The sequence below is a fragment of the Globicephala melas genome, chromosome 13, assembly GCF_963455315.2.
Source record: "Globicephala melas chromosome 13, mGloMel1.2, whole genome shotgun sequence".
Classification (NCBI taxonomy): Eukaryota; Metazoa; Chordata; class Mammalia; order Artiodactyla; family Delphinidae; genus Globicephala; species Globicephala melas.
Genome location: NC_083326.1, coordinates 32,520,430 through 32,540,322, shown reverse-complemented (window position 1 = coordinate 32,540,322; position 19,893 = coordinate 32,520,430). Strand labels below are relative to the sequence as shown.

At 36.1% G+C, this 19,893-nt stretch overlaps 1 protein-coding gene across 8 annotated transcripts in view; it reads left to right on the top strand.

The window, feature by feature from the left end:
- Positions 1-391: 391 nt before the first annotated feature.
- PIK3C3 (phosphatidylinositol 3-kinase catalytic subunit type 3) overlaps positions 392-19,893 on the top strand; it is a 155,585-nt gene continuing 136,083 nt past the window's right edge. For all 8 annotated transcript variants that reach the window (XR_009558614.2, XR_009558616.1, XR_009558615.1 and 5 more), the window contains exons 1-4: positions 392-549; positions 3,541-3,729; positions 9,148-9,291; positions 15,047-15,176. Coding sequence is in view for 5 of the 8 variants with exons in the window: in XM_060283147.2 (XP_060139130.1) it covers positions 482-549; positions 3,541-3,729; positions 9,148-9,291; positions 15,047-15,176 (531 nt within the window). In the remaining 3 variants the exon portion in view is untranslated. The remainder of the gene's footprint in view (positions 550-3,540; positions 3,730-9,147; positions 9,292-15,046; positions 15,177-19,893) is intronic.

The window sequence follows — 19,893 nt, the reverse complement described above, 5'->3', positions numbered from 1 at the left end:
TTAAACTTGTTAAAACTCTAATTCCTGTGATTGTTCCCTGGTTAACCAACCTCCAGCCAGTGAAAGTTGTGATAATTCTTTTTGAACTGCATTTCCTTTTGGACTGATTTTAGAAATAGCTCAGGCTCAAAAGACAGTTTCTTATTTTCTTTAAAAAACAACAACAAAAAACAAACAAGAAACAAACCACCGCTAACACTGGAAGAACACAGGAAGTCTGGTACGTAATCAAATAGGCGGCGTTCCCGGAATTCTATTTACACTCAAGAAGATGGTGGGCTCCCTTTGCACATGCGCAAAGAACGCTTGGAGGGGCGGGCAGTTCCGCTGCGTGAGGTCGCGCTCCCGGCAGGGATTGGCGGAGCCAGGGCTGAGAGGCGGAACCGGAAGAGCCTGTGTTGTGCGGCTCCGCAAATTCAGTGCCGGAGTCGTCCCAGCTCCCAGTTTTCAGCATTTGGTGTAGCTCTTGGCCGGCGGTGTCATGGGGGAAGCGGAGAAGTTTCACTACATCTACAGTTGTGACCTGGACATCAACGTGCAGCTTAAAATGTAAGAGAATTTGGGGACCGGGACTGGGATTGCTGAGCTTCAGGGGCGGGGAGGCAGGGGCCTATGGGTTGGGGAGAGAAGATGCTTATTAGCTTGATGGTCGGCCTGCGGACGGCCCGGAAGGCTGAAGCCAGGGAAACAGAGGTGAACGGGAGTTTGGAGAGGGGCCGTGTGCGCGGACTGAGGACGTGGTCTCAGTGAGCAGGACAGCTGTAGGAATAAATTCGTAAGTCCCACAGGGTTTATTTTGAAGAAAGCGTTTTGCTGTTCACTGCAACCTTTTGTGGGATTATTACTGCCTCATCTTACAGATAAAGAAATTAAGTCTTGGTTAAATCGTCGTCCTGCCGTTAATAATTGGAAGATCTTACTTTAAAACGGGGCTGGAAGGTGGAATAGAGACTGAAGAAATTATGAAGAGGTAGATACAGGCAGATAAGGTAGCTGAGCACATGGAGGTAGTACTAAAAACATGAGAGGTGATAGAGGATTAGGTTGAGTCTTACGACAGTCTGGCATTGCTTAGCCAGGGAAGTTGGGAGTCAGTCAAAGATGAGGAGGGCTCCAGGTGTAAAGGGACTAGAATATATAAGAGAGCCTTGCAGGAGAATCTTGGGATACCACAGTTGAAGTAAAGGTCCAGGGCATGACATCTTGAGATGAGAATAATGGAACTGAGATGGGGAACAGGTAGCACCAAGTTGGAAATTATGTCCATTGGCAGTCTCATAGATGTATTTTCATATGTGAAAACTATTATAAATTATCACAGATTATTAATCCCAACATCATTCATCATATGTTTTAATCAGTATTCAACAAATGTGCCTCAGACATAGGGCTACATACCTGTAGTAAATACATTTTCTGAGTCATTAGACGCTCCTTTGAATGATTGTTTCCAGAAGTTACTTACTTCAGACTCTGACAAGTCCTTTACTGTTCATTTCGTGGTGGTAAGAATAATATGCCAAACTGTACCTTTGTATAATACTTTACACGCCCATTTAAAGTAATTTTACAGCATACACCAGTAGATGTTTATACAGGACCTGTATTGCCATCATCTGGTAAAGGACTTTCCTTCAGTCTTATTCCTCTCAGTATTTCTTGGACATATGAATGTTATTTTTTTTTGAAACATTTGAACATTAAAAGGAAAGAAGAAAATTTTTTTTTAAAATTTGTCCATTATTAACAGACACACATTGAGTATTTTGAGGAAAAGATAAAGCATAAATTAGAAGTTTGGCAAAATTCAGTACAAACCACCTTTTAGCGTCTGAGACTAGTTTTGGGGAGGGCAGGAAGTATCAGTTTAGAATCATATAGTCAGAGAATAGTAAATTTTAAAATTCTGTTTATTTTCCCCAGGCCGTTTCATCTGTGTCTGTGGTTTTAATAAAACTTGCACTTTGATGTCTCTTTTCTTAGTGCCATAGTTGAATATCAAACTGCCCACAAGACATGGTCACTTTGGATGTCCCAAAGCACTTCAAAAGCAGCTTGTCCAAAATGGAGCACATCATTAGCATGCCCTCTAACTCTTATCTTCTCTCACCCTATTTTGGTGATTGTTAGCATCATTCATTGATTTTGGTTAAGACAGGAAAGGAGTCATACGGATTCACACAGACAGCCCCTCTCACCTTCTCTGTTTAATCCTTTACAAGTTGTCTTGAATCTACCTGCTCAGTATCTTTGATCCATGCCCCCTTTAAACCCCATTGCCCTAGCCTTAGTCTACCCTTTTCCTTTTAATTTTGATTGAAAGTCTTCCAACTGATCTTGCTTTCAGTCCCACCTATCCATTACTTTCTTATACTCCTGCCAAAGTATCATAAACACAAATCTGATTATATTTCTCTCAATTCAAATTGTTCAGTTAACAGGTTTTTGAATTTTCATTTTGCGTGAGGCACTGTACTGAATTTGATGGCTACTTGGCTTCATTGCCCCCCCTACACTTCATTCTCATCTCTAGCTTCTTCTCCACATGAGCTTTATGCTTTAGCTATACCAACCTGTAGTTCGTCAGACACACTATCTTGCCTTTTTTCAGTTGTATATGCTGTTCTTTTATTCTGGGATGACTCTCTGCTTCTGGCTCTCATCTTTCATATATTGTTCAGGCTCATTTCAGGCATCTATCTGGGTTACGAGCCCTACCTCCAAGCCACGTTAGGTGCTCCTGAGACTTTCTGATATATCTTTTGGTAATGGGAAGAACATTGGCTTTGGCTTCCTCTGTCCTGGTTTTTATTCTCAGCTCTGTTACTTACTTTGTGATCTTGGATAATAAGCTTGGTCTCTGAGTCTGCTTCATGTTTTATAACATGGTAATATGGTGAAAAGTAAGTAAGAAAGTCTCTATAAAATGCCTGGCACAATATATGATGTAATCTTGATTTCCAAGTAATGTTCCTACCTCTTTTATAATTTTATGCATATCTTTTACTACTTAAAACACTGTATTTCTTAATTTAAAGAACTGATTAGATATCTACATAGTAAAAAAAAAAATGAAAGCATAAAAAAATATGCATTAAAAGTAAGTTTTCTCCCTAGAGCAAGGACTTAATATTTTCCTGTAACACTGTATTGTTTATCTTGTCTTTCATTTCTGGACTTCTGTGCTTAGTACAGTAAATGTTGTTGAAAGACTACAGGAATAAGTGGTCAACTTGAAGTTAATAAAATGAAACTAATGCTTGGAAAGCTGGTGACATCTAGAAGGTAGACACAAGAGTTGATGACAGGATTTAAAATTAAGAAGCCTAAAATAAAGAAATATGTTGATGAAGTTAGGAATGATCTTAGGCATGTTAGTATTTTAGGAGACCTTTAGTAAATGAAAAAATGACTTTAATTTCATCTATAGGAAAATGTTCAGGTAGCATAAGGTTACTGTGACATAACCATAAGCTCTTAGTATTTGTTGTGTTTGTCTTTTAAAAATGTGTCTAAACATTATTGCTTTTATGCTTTCAGAGGAAGTTTGGAAGGGAAGAGAGAACAAAAGAGTTATAAAGCTGTTCTAGAAGACCCAATGTTGAAGTTTTCAGGACTGTACCAAGAAACATGTTCTGACCTCTATGTTACTTGCCAAGTTTTTGCAGAAGGGAAGCCTCTGGCCTTGCCAGTGAGAACATCCTACAAAGCATTTAGTACGAGATGGAAGTAAGTTATTTTCTTGAATATGGTGGGTTCCAGACTATTCTCCCATTTGTTTATAGATGTTGAAAGTATTATTTGGGATTACAGAGGAATTAAATTCTTTATTTAATACCTATAAGCAGTGATCGAATAGTTTAAAGTAGAAACCTACTCAGATAAAGTAGGTGGAAGTGAGGTGGAAGTGAATTTATTTGCCTAATTGAGGTGGAAGTGAATTTATGTTTGTATTGAGTATATTGACATATTTTTATGAGAACTTGACTGATTCACAAAATGACCCAAACCAAAAACACGTCTCTAAATTTGCTCCCATTCTACGCCCTTGAACACAGAAACACTTTTGGATAGTCTGAGAATGTTGTCTAAGCTGATGTTTGGAACTCAGATCTTTAGAGAGAGATATGTTGTCATCTGTTTGGATCAGTTGTTTATGTTAAATGTGAAACTAACTTTTTTTTTAAGTTTATTAAGCATGCTGCATTAGCAAGCCATTGTTGGAATTCGAGGTAAATGTAATGAACATGAAGTTCCCGTTTATCCAGGATAGTATTGTAGGTCCTTAATATAATCTCTTGACACTTCTTATTTGATAGATTGTGTGGTGTAGTTTTTTTTTTTTTTTTTTTTTTGGTACGCGGGCCTCTCACTGCTGTGGCCTCTCCCGTTGCGGAGCACAGGCTCCGGACGCGCAGGCTCAGCGGCCATGGCTCACGGGCCCAGCCGCTCCGCGGCATGTGGGATCTTCCCGGACCGGGGCACGAACCCATGTCCCCTGCATCGGCAGGCGGATTCTCAATCACTGCGCCACCAGGGAAGCCCGTGTGGTGTAGTTTTAATGTTTGATTCGTGAGTATTATTCAGTACCCTGGTAGGCTTGGTACAGGATACACAGGTTGTGTGCCTCTCAGTGAAGGAGTTTATGCCCACAGTATTCATGGAGGACAGGATGTGGCCACATGGACTCCCAGGCGGTACTGTTGAGGATACAACCCTTTGTTTACCAAGTGTGGCCCAGTAGACTGGGAAAAGTTTTGTGGAGAGATCAGAAGCCTAAGCTCTGATGATCTGGCTACACTGAAACCAACTGTTTTAATGGTGTAATTTCTTTAGTAGTCTTTTTGTGGCTAGATATATATACACACGAGTATATATATGTATTTGTACTTATTATTCTGGAAAATTTCAAACCTGTAAAAGTAGAGAGAATAATATAATGAACTTCCAGGGCTCCCTCACCTACCTTCAGTAATTACTTACTCAGGCCAGTCTTGTTTCAGCTATACCCAATGTTATTTTGAAGCAAATTCCAAATATTATATCATCTTAACTTAAATATTTCTTTATGTCTGTAACATAGCTACATATCATCATTACACCTAAAACAACCCACCAAAACTCCTATAATTGTATCAGAGGTTCCTAAACTGGAATCAGGAAATCTACAAAACCCTGAAATTGTATGCAGAATTTTTTTGTGTCTTGCGCATTTTTACGGGGACAGAGCTCAAAGCTTTTATTAGACTTTTTGAGGTGGCTTGTGACCCCCCCAAAAGATTTAGAACCACAAATTTAGGTCTAGGAAGTCAACATTTATGGAGAATTCCACTTTTCTTGGGGGAAATTGTATGGTGGTTTTGTTCCATGCCTTGGCAATAAAAGAGATTAGAGCAAAAGCAAATTCCCAGTTATAGGGAGATGAACATCTTTCTCCTCTTCCTCCCATTTACCAGCTCCTCTCTGCATTGTTTATGTATTTTCAAGGATATAAAAACTTTCATATTTGCTCTCTCAAGGTTTGAGGTTTTTAGTTTATATATTTTTTTAATTGTGAAACTAACAAAGTACGCTAAAATAATTAGAATGGCTTTATTTTTTAATTAAAAGGTTTAAAACAGCTGTGTAGAAGATAGATTGAGAAAATACCTTATGTTGGGTAAATATATGAGGATAGGTATTTATCTTTTTTTAAAATTAATTAATTTATTTATTTTTGGCTGCATTGGGTCTTCGTTTCTGTGTGTGGGCTTTCTCTAGTTGTGGTTAGCAGGGCTACTCTTCGTTGTGGTGCACGGGCTTCTCATTGTGGTAGCTTCTCTTATTGCGGAGCACAGGCTCTAGGCACGCGGGCTTCAGTAGTTGTGGCTCGCGGGCTCTAGAGCGCAGGCTCAGTAGTTGTGGTGCACAGACTTATTTGCTCCAGGGTATGTGGGATCTCCCTGGACCAGTGCTCGAACCCATGTCCCCTGCATTAGCAGGTGGATTCTTAATCACTGCACCACCAGGGAAGTCCCTATCTTCTTTTAAATATACTCTTTGGGCTTAAGGGAAACATTTGCAGATTTTGTACATCCTGCTCTTTAGTATTTAAGAGTTGAAGTTTTTACCAATTCATCAAAACAAAAATAGCACTTCTAAAATAAATAAGGGAAAACTTTATACAGCCCTTATTTTCTATAAGCACTGACTTAAAAGAAGATTCTGTAGACTGGGGGGGGGGAAATAAATTATACCACAAAAGGATCTCTTGCTATCTTAATTTTTGCACTTCAGAAAGTATTTTGGGGTAGTATGAGATTCCAAGTTGTCTAAATCTATTTCTGAGTTTCTGATAGTGAGTTGTGAGAGTTCAAATAATGAGAAGCTCATCCAAAATTCATCCGAATCTCTTCTACCATATTCTATTCTATCCTGTCCTATAATAAGAGAGCCCATGAGGAGGAAACCTATACTTTCTTTAGTTACACTTAGGGTAAAATTATCATCTTTAGGTGTGAAATACTGCAAATTTTTAAGCTATATATATGAATATTATTCTGCAGGCAAGTGGTTTAATTTTTTTTTTAATTTATGTTTTGTCTTGTCACGTGGAGGATTTGAAATGGCTTTAGACATAGACTATCTAATATAATTTTAAAGTTAGAAAGTTAGGATTTAGGAGTGCATTAATCACACTAGAGAATTAGTACACTGGTGTATGGGTGTGGGGTACGTGGTGGGAAGTCATACCATCCAGAATCAAGCTTTAGAATCCTGGAATATTTTGAAAGTTGCCAGGTGAATTTAAGCCTAATTAGAGTTGGGGCATGAAGAAGGGATGATTCATGGGAAGGGAGAGAACAAAATGGTGTTCAAAATACACCGTTCTTTGATATCTGACCAGATCTTTTCATAATTTCTAGAATATCTTGAGTAGTTTTCAAACTATTTTTTAGCTGCAGATTCATTTTCTTCAAAAGAAATCTTCTGCAGAAGCCCAGTATGTAAAACAGGTAAAGTGTTTTTGCTTTAATTTAAAGAGGTATGGGGGTCAGGTGTTGGATGGCAAAAGGTTTGAGGCAAATGATTGCTTGCTCTCATGTATTCTCCTAGTCAAAGGACAGAATATAAGGATGAGTATTTTCACAGCTCATTTTGGATATTGTTACTGACTTTTCTCTTTAACTTTAGCCTGTGTTAACTAATCTTTGTGGTTTGTTCATTGGCATAAGGTTACACTGCTTAGTATTTACCTTTTTATTCTGGCCTACCATGTGAATAGTAATTAAATAAATTCATTTAGTTTCTTAAGCTTGTCTGTAGGGGAGAAAGGCTTTTTAAACATGTATTTTATTTCTTTAAGAACTTCATAGAATAAAAGGATTTAATGATGTTTAGAGTCTCCTTTAAATCGAAAGCCATTTCTAATTTTCCTGTAGGTCCTTGAATTTATATGGTGGATGTAAATGTTTTGTTCTTTAATAAGTTCGTGAAATTCTGTTCAGTTTCTTACTGATGCAGGTGTATTTGACCTAGACTGGGATATGCCCTTTGAGAATAATTTTGAGTAAACAGAGAGAAGCAGTTCTGTGTGTCTGCTGGGTATTACTTTGTGTGTTGTTTGCATAGTTTTCTTTTGGGATTTTAAAAGCCATCTGTTGTTTAAGGAAGTTGAGATGATCAGATAAATCCAGTGTTAAGTTTGAATGCAGAAGAAAATTTGCAGAGGTGAATAGAGAGTAAAAAAAATGGGAGAACTGTGCTGTCATTACTGTTAGTAAGAACAAACATTCCTTAGTGAAATCATATGTAAAAATATGCTTTGAAAGCATTAAAAAAATAGCTAAGCATTATTGGTATTTATGAAATAACTTGAGTGGAAGAAAAATCTCATGTAAAAAGTTGTCACATATCTGTCCAGAGCAGTCTAGTAACTTCATGTTACAAAGTTAGTGGATGGTCTCCTTTGATCTCTTTAAAATTTTGTTTTTTTTCTGCTTTATTGAGATACTGATGTATATTATAGGACCATGTTATATCTAGCAGCATTTTGAGTATAATATGAGTAATTCTGATTTCTTTCTTTTCTTAATAAAAAACTGTTCCGGAGAGTGCTTACAGAAAAAAAAAATCACAGTTTAGTTCTAAAACAACTTTGGTTCTAATAGGTTTATGTGTTTTCCCAGATTTTTATTAGCTATTATTATATTCTTTGTGTCTTAGTGATATCGTCTGTTTCTCTTTTCTTCATTGAAGTATAGTTGATTTACAGTATTGTGTTGGTTTCAGGTATATAGCAAAGGGATTCTGTTATACATATATATGTATATATCTTTTTTCTTATTCTTTTCCATTGTATTTTATTACAAGATATTGATTATAGTTCCCTATGCTATACAGTAAATCCTTGATGTCTGAGTTTCTTGATTAAGAATTTACCAGTGTTATTTTTCATGAGCTTTGTTTTTCAAAATATTTTTTTTCATGTGTTCTATAGGTATATCTTGGAGATATTGCAGGTTCAGGTGTAGATCACCACAATAAAGCGAGTATTGCAATAAAGCAATTTTTTTGGTTTTCCAATGCATATGAAAGTTATCTTTATACTGTAGTCTATTAGGTGTGCAATAGCATTGTGTCTAAACACAGTGTTCATACCTTAATTAAAAATTACTTTATTGCTAAAAAATTCTATCATCTGAGCCTTCAGCGAGTCATAGTAGTAACATCTAACATCAAAGATCACTTACAACAGATCACCATAAAAAATATATTAATAATGAAAACGTTTGAAATATTGAAAGAATTACCAAAATGGGATAGAGAGACACAAAATGAGCAAAAGCTGTTGGAAAAATGGTACCCATAGACTTGTTAGATGCAGAGTTGCCATAAACCTCAATTTGTAAAAAATGCAATATCTGCAAAGCCCAATAAAGTGAAGTGAACTAAAATGCAGATATGCCTGTATTTAAAATTGAAGTTGCGTAGAGCAAAATTGAGGTAAGTGCCACGTTATTTTTTGTACTACTAACTTAATCTTTTGACATTTTCTCTGGACAAACCTTCTTGTATGGTTTGTTAACTTAAAAGAAAGTTATACACATATGTTTATGTTGACTTTCTTTCCTTAGCTTTATGTTTTTGTTGACTTTATTTCCATAGCTGGAATGAATGGCTAAAACTGCCTGTGAAATACCCTGACCTGCCCAGGAATGCGCAAGTGGCCCTGACTATATGGGATGTGTATGGACCAGGAAAGGCAGTGCCTGTGGGAGGAACAACAGTTTCACTGTTTGGAAAATACGGGTAAGCGTTTTCTTTTCCTATGGAAATGTTGTTGCTTTCTGGCCCTTTTCTTTCTTGACCTTGATAGTTTATGCCCAGTCTGGTTCTCTGTGCTAGGAAGTGAAACCTATTGGATACATATTGGATACATATGATTCTGTAGTACTTGAGGCTGAAGTTGACACATATTTCCTTCAGGAGATGCAGATAGATTAATTAAAAAACACAGTTTGTATTTCTCTACTGTTAATGATTGGTAATGTGATTTCTATTAGGAAATAGTCATTGGAAACTAGAACCTTATTTTTAGGAAAAAAAGGCTATTTGTCATATACTGTAACTGCTTTGTTATAGGGTTTTTCTGCTTTGTCATAATAGTGACAAAAAGGACAATAAACAGGGTTTAAAAAGTACTAAAGCACTAATTTGCTGTAATGGTAATGATTATAATAGGAAAGTTAATTTTGTTTTTAAAAATTTACAGATAATAGAAGTTAATTGTAAAACAAAAACAAAAACATGATAGTCCTTTAGGGTGTTTTTTCTCTATCCCTTTTCTCCTGAGCAGAGATCACTCTTCATCTTAAGAAAATTGTTGACATTCTATTCTTTCTATGTTTATTAATTGGAACTTTTCTCTAAAAAACTTGGTCTTTCATCATATATTGAGTTACCTTGGTATACAGTTCATATAGGAAAGGCAGATTAATGTTTAATTTTTTTTCCCCTTTAACAATTTTAAGAATGAATTGGTTGGTGCCTTGGTAACCTTGAAAGTGACGATTGATGGTTTTTTGGTTTTTTGTTCTTAAGTTTCATCATGAACTTTTAAACAGTTTTGAAATGTTTCAATCCATTGTTCTTTTTATTCTTTATAATTCTTAAAAATTCCAATTTTTGGTCAGTAGGAGCCCCTTCAAGTTGATCCCATGTTCTTTTGACAGTATAGCACACCAGTAGTCATTGGTAGCTTCTTTACTTTCTAGAGACAAGCTATTCCAGGCTCATTGGGAAATTTCCTGCCCCAGACCTGGACTCTCTGAAAGAAGTCCTAGTTCCTTTAGGTATCAAATGGTAGAGACCATAATCTAGGTATTATCAAACTTCTTAATTTTTGCCCATTTTAAAATTGAAAAATATTATCTCCTAAATTAATTTTCACATCATTAAATATGAGTGAAGATGATTGTATTGTGATATTTCCCTTTACATTTGTGTTTATGTTTCTGTGAATTGCTTTTTCATATCCTTTGCCCATTTTTTAAAATTGAGGTACAATTCACATACCATAAAATTCTTTGTCTTTTTTTTTGAGTTGTCATTTTTCTTATTAATTTGTAAGGGGTCTTTGTAGATTAGTGAAATTAGCCCTTTGTGTGTTACATGTTACACATATTGTTTTTCCTGTTTGACATTTTCTTTTGAATTATATATTTGTTGCTTATTTACTTGCAGCTCATGAATCTTAAATTATGATGTTGAATTTATCAGTTTTTTATAAACCAGTGGGGGTTAGGAAGGCAGGTAGAACTAGATTGTCTGGGTTTAAAACCTGGTTCTTTTGCTTATTATCTGTGTACCCTTGGGCAAGTTATTTAATCTCTTTATGCCTCAGTTTCCTTATCTGTAAAATGAGATATTAGTATTTACCTCACAGAGTAGTTGATGATGATAAATTACTAAAGACATGTAATGAGCTTAATAAGTGCTCAGTAAATATTAGCTGTCATTATTTCTGAACTATTCTTGTTAGTTTTGAATACTATTAATTATAAAATGTTTTAATATTAGAGACGGATAATCTTCCTCATTCGTAGTCCTTTCAGAATTTCTCTGGATAGTCTCTATATTTTATCAGATAAATATTAATATTATTTCCTCAGTTAAAAAAAAAAGCTCATTCTTATTTTGTTGGGAAACTGTATTGAATTATATATGTGAATTACAGAGAGAATTGATATCCTTATAATATTGAATTTTTCTGTTCAGGATAGGATGTCTCAGAAAAGCTTCAACTCATGAATAAAATGTAGATGTAATTTCATTGAGAATAGCTTGATTGTTTAGTAATGTGTAGGTATTTTACTTTAATGTATCTATTAAAGAAACATTTATTATTGAAATCCATGCAGGAACAATAATTTAGACATAGTCTGAGACATCGTGGCCTCCAGTTTTAAATATGTTTTTTGATAAAATGGCAGGTTATAGTAGAATGGACATATTACAAAATCAGTATGTTTCTTTTCTGGAATGTTTGTACCTTTTTACTTTCTCTACCAGGGTGGAATTTGCTTGCCATATAGAAAAAAAATGCACAACAGATTATTACTCTTACTGTAGTCTTAGTGGTTAAATCTTCTTGAGAAACAGCCAGATAGACCTCTTGGTTTTTCTTCCTGGCCTCTTCATTAGTGGTTTACCTTCTGAAATAACAGCGGGAGTTTCCCTCATGAAAACACCTCTTTTAACACTCATATATCGATACATTTTCATTGACCTTAGGATGTAGTTTCAGGAGACAATCTGACTAGACTATAGGTGTGAGACAATAGAAATTTCCATAGAAGTACAGTGAAATGACCTGCCTACAGCCAAATCAATTCTCAGATTGACATTTGTGACACGGTTTTACTTGGCCTTTGACAAGTTTTTATAAAGTACGTGAAATCAGTAGTAATCATTGTGTGTACGTGTATGTATAATAACTCATGTTAGATCACCTACTGTTCCCTCTAGGCTGATGCTTATAGTGACCTGCACCTCAGAAAAAGGAAATCTGAGAAGCCCTATGAAATTAAAATAACTCCTTTTTCTCTCTGTGTCCTGGGGCCTTCCCTTGAAGGCTAACTGGGATGCAGTGGAGACAAGCCGAGGCATTCCCTCGCAAGATACTGGACTTCCTGTGCACCTTTGGATTGTGGAAGAATATGATATTCAGGATGTTCCAGGTGCTATAGCAGAGTGCAGACATCCACTTGTACTGCTGGGTCACAGCTGCTTCTCTGCATGGTGTTGCTGACATTCATGGTGAGAAAGTAGCATGAGTCTTCTGTGTGATCTCAGGAGGAAGCCTGTGCAAATTTTTTTCCACCTACCATTAAAAATCATGTCATGTGCCACCACAGTTCTCATGACTTAGGGAAATGCTGCTTTAGACCTTCATTTCCTCAAATGTTTCTTAGGCAATGAAATAACACCAGTTGTACCGCACCTTGTTCCTTAAATAGTCCTGGTATGGACTTATTAGCTATTTAAAAGTGGTCCTCAAAGTGTGTAATAGCTGTGTTATAGTATCGGGAGTCCTGTGACTACCAACTCTTGCTGTTTGCTAATACCTGTTTTGTATTCTTGAGTCAGTGTGAAGCAGTGCTTCTTGGAGGATAGTGTAGTTAATCTAAAGACAGATGTGTTAGGATATGGCTGGAATAACTAATTGTCCTCATTTTGAAAGTCTAGCTTGTGAGATTCCTAAGTAGCTAAAGAATTGATTGATCATTAGGTTAAATTGGCAAAGGATCATACGCAAGCTGTATATTTCTCTTGCAGATGTTTTTTCCAAATGTGAATTCTGAAGTCAGGCCAGTTGTTGCTGTAGTGGTTTGGCACTGGGAGCTGGAGCATCTACAGCAGCTGTTGCTGGGGCCTCTGTTTGTGTCTGAGGGAGATCCTGCTGTACCGTTTTCTTTCTTGCCTGTTTGGCTTAATTTCCCAAATGGACTTGATGCTCTGAGCATCTTCTGACTTGCCACCTGGAGGCTGTGTAACTCTCTGTAAAGGTTCCATTAGTGTCAAAAGAAAGTAATATGTTCACTTGATCATTTGAATCACTTGGCATCACCCCTACCTTCCATGTCCCCTTATCCTTAAATCTCTTCTCCAGATCCATCCCAAGGCACCTAAATTATTTAGTAAACTGGCTTCCTGCCAAATGTACTTATTTTTGATTTAGTTAAGTTCAGCCAAACTATTCACTTGGGGGCAAGGAAGTGGAGAGAAGGAAGGGAAGCTTTCTGCTGTTTCTGAAGGTATATTTAAGGATATTCATGGAAAGTGGTATTATGACCTTACTGTACCCAGTTTCTTAGAGACTAAGGTCTGCTTTATGTTGAATGTCTCTCAGTTGAAAGGGAAAGAAAATGAACTTTATAAAGGCTTTTTAAATAATACCACTTTTTTTTTTATCTTTAACATGATAGATAAATATTGGGTGTATTGAGTCTTCACAACCAGTCAGTACATTTTGTGTTGGGCCTATAAAGTAAGCTTTTGCAGATATGGTTGCTGGATATTACCTGTTTATTTCCAAACTTAGACCTTAACATATTTGGTCCTTAATCTTATACTGCTCATCAGCTTGTAGCTGTCCTTTATAGTTTCCAATCTAAATGTTTATGGCATCATTACTTACATACATTACGTAATATTCAGTGAAAATTCTCTTTATTACCTCAGGAAAATCTGCTAAGAAATTTTCCATTGGTCAGATCATGATAATAATGGTTTAAAAATTAATGTGAACCTTTTACAGTTAAGTACAGTGGTTTTAAAGATGGGAAAAGTGCATCACTATATCCATCGTGTACCTAATTAAAAAATTATTTAATATGGGAGTCTTTGGACTTGCCTACTCACCTGCACACACTTCTAGTCTTATTCTTTTCATTGCGATTGACAGCTTGGCCTTTCAGCTTTGGGAGGATGCTGTTTGAATAGACTTTATATTGTTTGAAAGGCCTTGTTAACACTTAAAAAAAGAAAACACACTAACAGAAGACTATCTCTAAACCTCTTCAAAGAAACAAAACTCAGAAACTTGACAGCGTATTTAAAAAGCATATTTGTCTAGAGCTTCTTTTATGAGTTTGTTCAGCCTTTACTGTGGGTCTTCATGGTAGCTTTTTGAAAGAAGCAGAAGCAGAAGCATGACAGTCAGAGGTCATGTAGTCTTTTACTTTAAAGCAGGATCATCCAGCTCAGGCTGAATTTCAACAATATGTTAAATTTCTGACTTGTAGACATGGGTATTTTTTCTTACTGAATCCACTACTGTATTCCCTTTTAGACATCTTTCTTATGGAAAAGAAGATGGGAGAAAAATAAGCCTGTACCCAGTGAAAAGGAAAATAATAGCTAACATTTATCGAATACTTATTACGTGGTAGACACTATTCTAAGTACTTTTTACTTGTACTGGTTTATTTAATTTTTCTAACAACTCTGTGAGATACAGTTCCTCTTTATAATCTCATTTTATAGATGAGGAAACAGGCACAGAGAAGTTAAGTAACTTACCCAAAGTCTTGTAGGTAATAGGTGGCACAGCTGGGATCCAAACCTCGGCAGTTCAACTCCGCTGTCTACTATGCTGAATTGTCACTTAAAGTAGAAAGTTATATAATTATTTTAATTTGGTTTCAATCATTGTAAATGTGACATTCTTTCGCTGGGTAGAAATTTGGTTTCTGTTTCTAAGATCTCCACTGACGTGTTGAAGTGCATGTGGTCCATTACTGATGCTTCTCTGTTTCCAGTTTACCTTTAGAATCTCTGTAATAGTTCTAACTGCTTGGAGGAGAAAAGAATGGCACGTGAAAAACAGTGTTACATGGATTTTATTTGCTTGGTTAATTGCTTTACAGCCCACTGGAGGCTTAAAGCTTGGCAAGAGAGACATGCATTTCCTTGGTAGAATTCTCTCTGTTTACGAATCTGAAATTTCCCATAATGAACTACATTAATTTAATTCTGTCCTGAACATTCTCTTTTTGCCTAGCATGTTTCGCCAAGGGATGCATGACTTGAAAGTCTGGCCTAACGTGGAAGCAGATGGATCAGAACCCACAAAAACTCCTGGCAGAACAAGCAGTACTCTCTCAGAAGATCAGATGAGCCGCCTTGCCAAGGTAAAAAAGAAGCTATTGGAACAGGTGGAAGGCTCTGAATGATGTCTGTTGTAGTATAAATTGACATTATGAATTCTGTCAGATTACTTTTTAATTTAAATTTAATCTTTTAATAATAGTTTTATTGAAATATAATTCACATACCATAAAGTTCACCCTTGGAAAGTGTACAGTTTAATGGTTCTTCAGTGAATTCACAAAGTTGTACGATCATTACCACTATTTACTTTTAGACCATTTTTATCAAAAATATAACCATGTACTCATTAGCAGTCATTCCCCATTCCCTCCTTCCTCCAGCCCCTGTCAACCACTCATCCACTTTTTATCTCTGTAGATATTCCAATTCTGGACATTTCACGTAAAGAGAATCATAATACATGGCCTTTTGTGTCTGTAATTCCAACAGATTTGAAAATGTAGAGCTTTTGGTGATACCTTCAAGATGACCACCTACTTTTTTGGTAGCATTGTCTTAAAGATGCAAGTGCTAGAGATTCTTATATTGTTTGAAAGTGAAAATTTCTTATATTAGCCTGTCTAAATTACCCTCACTCCACCCCACCTCTCTTTTTGTAAATTGACTGAGTTATTACCTCTTTTTTTCAAAATTGTGTTAATGAAGTGTTTTCATTTAATGTTTGTATTTCCAAGTTCAATTCTATTCTCAAATCACAGTAGTGTAACTTACGTTGTGAATATCTGTTCAAAAAGTACTATGTTAGATACTGTTTAAAGATGCTTTTATAATACTTTTATTAAGAGACTTTCTTTTAATTTTTACATGTAATTTTCCTTTGTGATCTTATTAGTTACGGATGACTCTATTACGTCTGGAGAAAGTTTTAATGCCAAGCACTTTACAACTTTTTTGTTTTAGATTCCATATATATATGTGTTAGCATACAGTATTTGTTTTTCTCTTTCTGACTTACTTCACTCTGTATGACAGACTCTAGGTCCATCCACTTCACTACAAATAACTCAATTTTGTTTCCTTTTATGGCTGAGTAATATTCCATTGTATATATGTGTCACGTCTTCTTTATCCATTCATCTGTCAGTAGACACTTAGGGTGCTCCCATGTCCTGGCTATTGTAAATAGTGTTTTAATGACCGTTGTGGAACATGACTCTTATTGAATTATGGTTTTCTCAGGGTATATGCCCAGTAGTGGGATTGCTGGGTCATATGGTAGTTCTGTTTTTAGTTTTCTAAGGAACCTCCATACTGTTCTCCATAGTGGCTGTATCAGTTTACATTCTCACCAACAGTGCAAGAGGGTTCCCTTTTCTCCACACTCTCTTCGGCATTTATTGTTCATAGATTTTTTTTTTTTTTTTTTTTTTTTTTGCGGTGTGCAGGCCTCTCACTGTTGTGGCCTCTCCCGTTGCGGGGCACAGGCTCCGGATGCACAGGCTCAGTGGCCATGGCTCATGGGCCCAGCTGCTCCACGGCATGTGGGATCTTCCCGTACTGGGGCATGAACCTGTGTCCCCTGCATCGGCAGGCAGACTCTCAACCACTGTGCCACCAGGGAAGCCCCTGTTTCTAGATTTTTTGATGATGGCCATTCTGACTGGTGTGAGGTGATACCTCATTATAGTTTTGATTGCATTTCTCTGATGGTTAGTGATGATGAGCATCCTTTCATGTGTTTGTTGGCAGTCTGTATATCTTCTTTGGAGAAATGTCTATTTAGGTCTTCTGACCATTTTTGGATTGGGTTGTTTGTTTTTTGGATATTGAGCTGCATGAGCTGCTTGTAAGGTTTGGAGATTAATCCTTTGTCACTTGCTACATTTGCAAATATTTTCTCCCATTCATAGTGTTGTCTTTTTGTCTTGTTTATGGTTTCTTTTGGTGTGCAAAAGCTTTGAAGTTTCATTAGGTCCCATTTGTTTATTTTTATTTCTATTTCTTTAGGAGGTGGGTCAAAAAGGATTTTGCTTTGATTTATGTCATGGAGTGTTCTGCCTGTGTTTTCCTCTAAGACTTTGATAGTTTCTGGCCTTACATTTAGGTCTTTAATCCATTTTGAGTTTATTTTTGTGTATGGTGTTAAGGAGTGTTCTAATTTCATTCTTTTAGATGTAGCTGTCATTTTCCTGGCACCACTTATTGAAGAGGCTGTCTTTTCTCCATTGTATTTTTTTTGCCTCCTTTATCAAAAATAAGGTGACCATATGTGTGTGGGTTTATCTCTGGACTTTCTATCCTGTTCTATTGATCTGTATTTCTGTTTTTCTGCCACTACAATACTGTCTTGATTACTGTAGCTTCATAGTATAGTCTGAAGTCACGGAGCCTGATTCCCCCAGCTCCGTTTTTCTTTCTCAAGATTGTTTGGGCTGTTCAGGGTCTTTTGTTTTTCAACACAAATTGTGAAATTTTTTGTTCTAGTTCTATGAAAAATGCCATTGGCAGTTTGATAGGTATTGCATTGAATCTGTAGATTGCTTTGGGTAATATAGTCATTTTCACAATGTTCGTTCTTCCAATCCAAGAACATGGTATACCTCTCCATCTGTTTGTATCATCTTTAATTTCTTTCATCAGTGTCTTATAGTTTTCTGCATACAAATCTTTTGTCTCCTTAGGTAAGTTTATTCCTAGGTATTTTATTCTTTTTGTTGAAATAGTAAATGGGACTGTTTCCTTAATTTCACTTTCAGAGTTTTCATCATTAGTGTGTAGGAATACAAGAGATTTCTGTGCATTAATTTTGTATCCTGCTACTTTACCAAATTCAGTGATTAGCTCTAGTAGTTTTCTGGTAGCATCTTTAGGATTCTCTATGTATAGTATCATGTCATCTGCAAACAGTGGCAGCTTTACTTCTTCTTTTCCGATTTGCATTCCTTTTATTTCTTTTTCTAATCTGATTGCTGTGGCTAAAACTTCTAAAACTATGTTGAATAAGAGTGGTGAGAGTGGGCAGCCTTGTCTTGTTCAGGATTTTAGTGGAAATGGTTTCAGTTTTTCACCATTGAGGATGATGTTGGCTGTGGGTTTGTCATATATGGCCTTTATTATGTTGAGGTAAGTTCCCTCTGTGCCTGCTTTCTGGAGAGTTTTTATCAAAAATGGGTGTTGAATTTAGTTGAAAGCTTTTTCTGCATCTATTGAGATTATCATATGGTTTTTATCCTTCAGGTTGTTAATGTGGTGTATCACATTGATTTGCATGTATTGAAGAATCCTTGCATTTCTGGGATAAACCCCACTTGATCATGGTGTATAATCCCTTTAATGTGCCTTTGGATTCTGTTTGCTCGTATTTTATTGAAGATTTTTGCATCGATGGTCATCAGTGATATTGGTCTGTACTTTTCTTTTTTTGTAATATCTTTGTCTGGTGTTGGTATCAGGGTGATGGTGGCTACCTAGAATGAGTTTGAGAGTGTTCCTCCCTCTGCTATATTTTGGAAGAGTTTGAGAAGGATAGGTGTTGGTTCTTCTCTAAATGTTTGATAGAATTCTCCTGTGAAGCCATCTGGTCCTTGGCCTTTGTTGGAAGATTTTTAATCACAGTTTCAATTTCAGTGCTTGTGTATAGTCTGTTTATATTTTCTCTTTCTTCCTGGTTCAGTCTCAGAAGTTTGTGCGTTTCTAAGAATTTATCCATTGCTTCCAGGTTGTCCGTTTTATTGGCATATAGTTACTTGTAGTAATCTCCCTTGATCCTTTGTGTTTCTGCAGTGTCAGTTGTTACTTCTCTTTTTCATTTCTAATTCTGTTGATCTGAGCCTTCTCCTTTTATTCTTGATGAGTCTGTCTAATGGTTAATCAATCTTGTTTATCTTCTCCAAAAACCAGCTTTTAGTTTTATTCATATTTTTTATAGTTTTCTTCATTTCTTTTTCATTTATTTCTGATCTGATCTTTATGATTTCTTTCCTTCTGCTAACTTTGGGGTTTTTTGTTCTTCTTTGTCTAATTGCTTTAGTTGTAAGATTAGGTTGTTTGAGGTTTTTCTTGCTTCTTGAGGTAGGATTGTAATGCTATAAACTTCCCTCTTAAAACTGCTTTTGCTGCATCCCGTAGGTTTTGGGCCATCATATTTTCAGTCATTTGTTTCTAGGTATTTTTTGATATCCTCAGTTATCTCTTGATTATTTAGTAGCATATTGTTTAGCCTCCATGTGTTTGTATTTTTACAGTTTTTTTCCTGTAATTGATATCTAGTCTCATAGCATTGTGTTTGGAAAAGATACTTGATACAATTTCAATTTTCTTAAAATTACCAAGGCTTGATTTTTGACCGAAGATATGATCTATCCTGGAGAATGTTCCATGAGCACTGAGAAGAAAGAGTATTCTGTTGTTTTTGAATGGAATGTCCTATAAATGTCAATTAAGTCCATCTTGTTTAATGTATAATTTAAAGCTTGTGTTTCCTTATTTATTTTCATTTTGGATGATCTGTCCATTCGTGAAAGTTGGGTGTTAAATTCCCCTACTATGGTTGTGTTACTGTCAATTTCCCCTTTTATGGCTGTTAGCATTTGCCTTATGTATTGAGGTGCTCCTATGTTGGGTGCATAAATATTTACAATTGTTACATCTTTGTCTTGGCTGGATCCCTTGATCATTGTGTAGTGTCCTTCTTTGTCTCTTGTGGTAGTCTTTAAAGTCTATTTTGTCTGATACGAGAATTGTTACTCCAGCTTTCTTTTGATTTCCATTTGCATGGAGTATTTTTCCATCCCCTCA